The 7,609-nt window shown below is 33.6% G+C and overlaps 1 protein-coding gene across 1 annotated transcript; it reads right to left on the reverse strand.

Moving 5' to 3' along the window:
- Positions 1 to 1,748: 1,748 nt before the first annotated feature.
- LOC127087268 (uncharacterized) lies at positions 1,749 to 3,422 on the reverse strand. The gene is made up of 2 exons (XM_051028141.1): positions 2,945 to 3,422; positions 1,749 to 2,398 (listed from the first exon to the last, which is right to left on the reverse strand). The coding sequence occupies exon 1, from the start codon at positions 3,333 to 3,335 to the stop codon at positions 2,952 to 2,954; it is 384 nt and encodes a 127-aa protein (XP_050884098.1). The 5' UTR covers positions 3,336 to 3,422; the 3' UTR covers positions 1,749 to 2,398; positions 2,945 to 2,951.
- Between the last annotated feature and the right edge of the window lie 4,187 nt (positions 3,423 to 7,609).

Raw genomic sequence — 7,609 nt, forward strand, 5'->3', positions numbered from 1 at the left:
TTTTTAAAAATGTTATTTGTTAACGTAATATTTTTTCAAAAACAAAAATCATTTTTTTTAAAATAAAAAATCAATTTAAAAATATTTATATATATAATCAATTTTTTGGAAAATATTAAAAAAAATTTTTTTTTATATTTTTGAAAAATAAAATAAAATAGAAAAGTCAATTTTTTTCCAAAAAAAAACGATTTTTTCCGTAACATAAAAAGTCATTTTCTTCAAAACAAAATTTCAATTTTATTTTAAAATAAAAGAAGTTGATTTTTCAGAAAATAACAAAAAAAATAAGATTTTTTTCGAAACAAAAAGAAAACAACTTTTTTTGAAACAAAATCGATTTTTTTCAAAAATTAAAAAGTCAATGATTTTCAAAAAAAGTATATAAATTTTTTAAAAATAAAATCAATTATTTTCTCTGAAAAATGTTTTAAAACCTTACTTGAATTTTATAAATCTTTAATTTAGGGAACTTACATATTTTGTGCTCATTTATTTTAAAATTTTAAATTCCTATATTTTTGAAATCTTAAAAATTAAGTCCTAATCCCCTAAATTAAAAGCTCTAGTTAAAAACAATCAATAAAATTCTCATATCTCATTTTAAAAAAATATAATGTTAATTTGTGTCCTTATGACATAAGTTAAGAACCAAATGAAGAAATGTCACTTTGGAAATTGTGTATTGATTTTAATAAAAATATAAAATTAAGTTTTTAATTGTTTTTTTCAATATAAATTTTCTATAAGGAAATTTTTTAACTTATATAATTAGGACACAAGTTAGCATTACCCTTAAAAAAAACAAGTAAGGAAAAAGTGAAGCAACGGTCTTCATTCTTCTGCCACGGCGGGTTTAACCATGCATGTATAGAAACAATTTTTGCATAGAAAATCAGGGTCAGTGTTAACATTTAAGAAAATCTAATAACAGCAGCCAAAATTAGGATTTGAATCATTAGAGAAAGCATTCCCTCCAAAGTCTGCAAACACGTGTCCGAATTTTCCTTGCCTTTTATCACACATAAATTATCAACTCAATGTCACCAATTTTAAAAACCTATATTATTTCCCATATCCATTATAATATATATATATATATATATATATATATATATATATATATATATCCATTTTAAAAATCAATTCTAGATCTGATACCGAATTTAAAAACAGACTTGTAAACCTAATACCCATTGGTATTGGTCAAAGATAGTAGCTAGCTACCATGACTTCTCAGAATTTTCATTTTCTCTGTTCTCTTTATCTTGATTTCATCATTATTTGTTCTCCTTTCAAAACTATAATCAAATTATGTTTTTCGGAAGAACTGTGGTTAGTATTAAAAATGAAAATGAATTGTGATAAAAAATTAAAAGGAAAAGTATTGTTCATTCATAACCAGTTATAAACTTATTCAGTTTTTTTTCCAATTTTAACTTTTTTCTATAAGATCTTTCAATATTGTTTTTCTACCGTGTATATATATTGCAATTTTTTTTAATAATATATTTTACTATTTTTCTAACTATCTTTATTTTCGTTTAAAATATAACAAAGTCAAATAAATTAGAAGAAAAGAAACCGGAAAATCAATATATAAATAACCTTTTAAAAACTAACAGACTTGAAAACTGGTTTGAGTAGAAAACTAATTTTGAACCGGTTCAAACAAAAAACCGATTTTGAATCAAACCTGTCCTAATATAAATCGGTTTTTTGAAACTAAATCAATTTTATTAAAACGATTATGAGAACTAAACCAAATTATATATTTGGATCAATTTGGATGTGTTTAATAACTATGCACACCCCTAACCAAATTTGCAAGAACATCTGCATACATATTTTTTTTAGGATAGAAATGACACGCCTTAATCATTCAATCTAACTCGAGAAAAAGATGAATGTTTGTGGACCAGTCTCCATCGAATCGCAGTTAACACTCGTATAATATGCTTCAAAATCCAGACATTACTCCACAACCTTGAAATCTCTACTGTTAGAAACGCATGAATAACTCCCATCTTATCCAGGAATAACTCCACCACACCCTCCACTTAATGAACACTTGTTTACTTGTTCATACTCCTTAGCATTATTTCCTTAGCATTATTTCCAATAGCATACTCCTTAGCATCAATTTGTTCATACTCCTTAGCATTATTTCCAATAGCATACCAAGTTGCAGGAGGCCATGAAACTGACTCGCTGTGCACCTCCCTATACCTTCGGATCCAAGTCCATGACTAGTAACACGCCATTGCCCAACTTCTCATTCAAATCACAACCATCAGTTTAGTACTATTGAGATTAACCCATGCTATCAAACCACCTCAGAAAAACATATTAAGCAATATGCCGAAACAAATTGGTTTCCACTTCCTCCGCACAAAATCTGCAATACAGATCACCCGGGTGCAATTTGTTCTTATAAAGGTATGTTTGAATTGGTGGTATGTTTGAATTGGTGGTATGCGATGGAATGAAATGATATAAAATTAGATTTCATTGTTTAGATTTGTAAATAATAGATGGAGCGGAATGAAACACGATGATGGATCCATCATCGTGATTTCATCCCATTCTTTGATTTTCATCCTCCAATTCGAGGTGTATGCAATGTAATGAATTAATTTGTTGTATTTTGTTCCTTCAAAACAATAGATTATAATCTCTCTTCCATGTTCCATTCTTCAGTCTAGTCTACTGCATTCTATCATGTTCTAAACACTTCACTCTCTTTCACAATTCATGATTACTCAGCCAGTGCCAAATATGTTCATCTCTATTTCTTTCTTAAATTTCATCTTCAACAATTCAACACATTTTACAAGTACATACCAAAATCAAAACACACTCTATTTAACATCAAAATTTTGATTTAAATGTATCAATTTCTCAAAAACCAAATAACAACTAGGTCAGAGTCATGATTACTTACGATTGAATCAAAAGGAAGGCAAATCGTCAGCACCGGAAACGCGAACGCCTGCGCGTTGAACGGAACCAAACAACGGTGAAACCATCGTGCGATAATGTAGAGGCCGTGATAGCTCTTCATTAACGTCGATTTGAACTCCGGTGATGCCGATTTCTCTGAGACGGGAACCTAATTTCTCGCCAACACGAGAAGCAACTTTAGCGTTCCAGAATCGGTGTGATCTTGGGAAGCGATTGAGGACGGATCGGTAGTGAGCGAGAAATTCTCGCTCCGAAGAAGAAGCCATTGCTATGATCGATGAGTTTGTGGTGTTTGTTACCTGCGCTGTTATTTTACGGCAGGATAGCACTAGTTGCAGTACGTGGTAGTGGTGGTTGTGGATGCTCGCCATCGTTGACAAATACGCGAGTTTCTGTCGTCGTTTAGGACAGCGTGCAACTTGTTAATCGTTGCGTTTTGAGGCAATTGGGCTGGCATGATTTTAGCCCATACTTTATGGGAATTTCAATTTTATATAATTATTTTTTTAAAATTTATACTATTTAAAATTTTATATATATTCATACATTTTATATTAAAATATTTTATAATTTAAGTTATATTTAAACTTAAACATTTGAATAAAAATATTGTTTTTGATAAAATTTGAATTAGATGATTATTATTATATAGCAATGTTAAACTTTATAGAGAGAAATGTATTTTATTTAGTATCATGGTGTATCTTAAAGTTGATATTTAATTTAGCTGAGTGTTTTTAATAAAGCCCTAAATATATTGAATATGGTTAGCGGTAATAGCAAGGTTAGTGGTAATGATGGAATAATTATTATTAATAAATAATTAGTTAAAGACAAAGTAATAGAATATGCAAATAAGAAAAGAGAAAAAAAATAGTAGCATATCAGTAGAATAAATAATAATATCTATGAACTGATCATCAATCACGTAACATTTTTTTTTGAAGGTGGGTATTTTTGTTAGTGGGATGATGATGAAACATTTCTTTGAAGGTGGTTATTTTTGTTAGTGGGAAAAAAAATAGAAGTATCGAGAGACTCGACATTATCTTTGGTTGGGTGCGAATGAAGACTGTATAAGGATGATAGCGAAATGATGTTCGGTCGAGATGACATCAATTTGATTGTTGTAATCAGTTAGAAATATTTATGTTTTCAGATAACGTATTTTGTACTGATATTTGTTGTGAACCTCGTTGTAACAAAAACTTAATGATATATAATGATTGAAGGTTACAGAAATACAATGTTACAAAAAGCTTAAGACCTAGATGATGCTCCTCGATTGGGACAGTTGTTCTTGTTATGTCCTGGTTGACGATAGATACTACATAATCTTATCATTTTATATGTGGAATCCATTTTTGTCCTAATACGTGTGTTGTTTGGCCTTCCTTTTTTCTTTCTACGCATCTCGTCGTTGTGCCAAACTATATCACCTTCATATGGATGCCATTATTCCTCCATTGGTAGTACCGAGAAGCTTTGATTATATATATTCATGACGATGACGACCTTGTACACATCAGATAAATGGTTGTAAGCGTCTTGATGAGTATAAGTGCATGCTGCAATGACATGGGAGCAAGGAATGCAAAGGCCTGAAATTTTCCACAATCGCACCAACTTCTATTTAGTCTAACAGCATAGGCTAAATTTGGTCTCCCCTCGTTGTGGTCCATTGTTTCCTGAACGCTAATTTTTTTGCCTATGACGGTTAAAGACTGTTACAGCGTGTGTGTGCTAGCTTTGATGCTCTCCTCTTTCATGACTTTCATGCAACACTCACTGAATACTTGCCCGGACATTAACACCACACTCCATCTTTCACCTTTGGCTGCGAACGTAGAAGCCAACCTATAATAGGTCGATCTTACCAAGGCGGTTATTGGCAGATTTCTAATTCCTTTGAAAACCCCTTTCATGCATTCCACAAGGTTTGTTGTCATGTGACCCCATTGATAACCTATGTCAAATGCCCTTGTCCACTGCTCTATTGGTATGTTATTTAGCCATCTCCATGCGTCTTTATTAGACAGTCGAATTTCATCACGATAATATTGAAATGACGGATGAGTTAGAGCATACTCAACATTCACCACCTTCTTGTGAAGATTCTTATCTTTTATTGCACGCATGAAGTTTTGTGCAATATGTCTGATGTAATAGACATGGTAGAAGGAGGATCATATCATCCGTTGTCATGGTTATTGTAGGCACTCTCAATGGCAACATGTCTATCAGAAATCAAACAGAGATTGACTTGTGGAGCCACATGCGTTCTGAGATGTCGAATAAAGAAACCCCATCCACCAGCCGTTTCACCTTCAACTAGAGCAAAGGCAATGGGAAAGACATTGTTGTTGTCGTCTTGTGCAACCGCCATAAGCAAAGTACCCTTGTATTTGCCGTATAACCAAGTTCCATCAATTTGAATAATAGGTTTGCAGAATGCGAAACCTTTGATGCATGGGTCAAGTGCCCAAAAGAGACGGTGAAATATTCTATTACCTGTAACACAGGTTCTGTCTGGCATCATTGTTGGCAATGTCTCCATAATTTCCACGGTTCCTGGGACATATGTTTTAAGGGCCCATAAAAACCATGACAATTCTTTGTATGAATCCTCCCAGTTGCCGAATACCTGTTCAACAACCTTTGTCCTTGCAATCCAGGATTTCTTGTAAGATGAAGTATAATTATATGTTGTTCTGATATGAGATATAATTATACTGACTTTCACTGATGGGTCTTTATTAACCAACGACATAATGTCTTGACATATCAATGCAACGCTTAGTTTATGGTGATCTTGTTTAACGTTAGTTGCAATGCAACTGTGAGGTGGGTCTATTGAAGCGATCTCGCAAGGGTCGTTTTTCTTTTTGTAAGACACAGCCAACCGAAACTTACAAAGGATGTTACACCATTCAATAACATACCTTCTTGAATCAGTGCGTTTCACTATAAAATCAGCAGAGTTTTTCATGTGGAATTTTTTGATAGCTCACACACATTCTTCTTTGGTACGAAACATGTCTCCCACCTTTAATTCGCCTTCTGATCGTGGATACGGGTTATAGAAAACACTGTTGGATGTATCATCGTCGTGCAGATCCAAATTTGTCATATGTTGAGGCAGATTATATACATGACTATGAGGTATTGGTGGTGGTTGATCATCATCTTCAATGTCGTTGTTCAGCATATGATCAACGTGTATCTCGGTCTCCTCTTCTTCTTCATCAATGACGTCAACTTCAGCTTCTGCTTTTGGGTTTACGTCATCTCACCATTGTGGATCAAATTCACCAGATTCATCCTGACTGGTTATTTGAGACTGCTGAGACGATATACATGGTTGAAGAGTAATGTACAACTCAATACAGTTGCAGCCTGAATGTTCATGACTAACAAACATGTATTCAACATCTTCATCGTCTCGTACCTTAAGCGAAAAAAACTTGCATTGACTATTCTAAAAAAATATTGGATTTTGATACGTGATCTTTGACACAATACCCGATCCTATACAGAATTGTATTCTTTTTTTCAAATGCAAGAATGTTGCATTTCTCTTGATCGTAAGTCTAATGGTATCAGTGTTTCGAAAACAAAAACCATATAACTCAGACTCGTATGTTTCACCGTTGTAGTGAACGTTGACATTGTATTTTAGTGAAGATGACATTGTGCAAATGAAAACTATTTTCTTGCTGCAAATGAATGTGAGTGATGTGTCTTGGATGTTGATAGTAAGACACTTAAATAGGGAAATGATGTGTCTCACATGCTAGCTAGTTCGAAGTGATATGTCGCACATGCAAGCTAGTCCGAAATGATGTGTCAACCATGCAAGCTACTAAGAAGTGACATGTTCAACATGCAAGAGAGAGGACAACCACGTGTCAGACATGGAGACACACACTCCAATTGAATTGATGCCCCCATTCATTCCTTGCACATGGGCGCCAATCCATTTGGCAACACCTTGTCAAAGCATGCATGCAGACCTTGAAACCAAGCAATCAGACTTAGGTCTTGCATGCATGTCCCTATGGAGGCGCCAATTTGAATGGCGACACCATGTACAAGTTGTACATGAGTGCCAATTCAATTGGAGACACCATACAAGCACAACTTTTCATGCTCCTATTCATTTACCTATAAATACATCCACACCATCAACACTTCTTTCACACCATCACTCTCACTACTTCTTCTATAATACTTCTTCTATAATTTCATCTGTAACAACTTCTTGTAGTTTCATCTACACCAACCGCTTTCTTCCCCGACAAAATATCTATCCTCACATTGAGCGAAACGCATAGAGGAACGGTTGCGAACATAGCAACTTATGTAAGTTTTTTTATTTTGTTATTTGTTTTAATAGAGGTCCCTTTTATTTTAACATACCAACTTAGTCAAGTTTTTTGTTCTTTCTTTTATAGGATGTTTCAAGGTTCTGGACTCGGATCCACGAACATCATGTCCATATGGATCGGATGATTCAACCTTATGTTCAACTCGCCGGTTTTGGTCACATAAGTAAGATTTTGTCTTGGTCCGTAGATAACAAATTCATTCTTGCTTTATGCGAAAGATGGCGTCCAGAGACACACACATTTTAGTTCCTAACCGG

This window comes from Lathyrus oleraceus, chromosome 5 (genome assembly GCF_024323335.1).
Source record: "Lathyrus oleraceus cultivar Zhongwan6 chromosome 5, CAAS_Psat_ZW6_1.0, whole genome shotgun sequence".
NCBI lineage: Eukaryota > Viridiplantae > Streptophyta > Magnoliopsida > Fabales > Fabaceae > Lathyrus > Lathyrus oleraceus.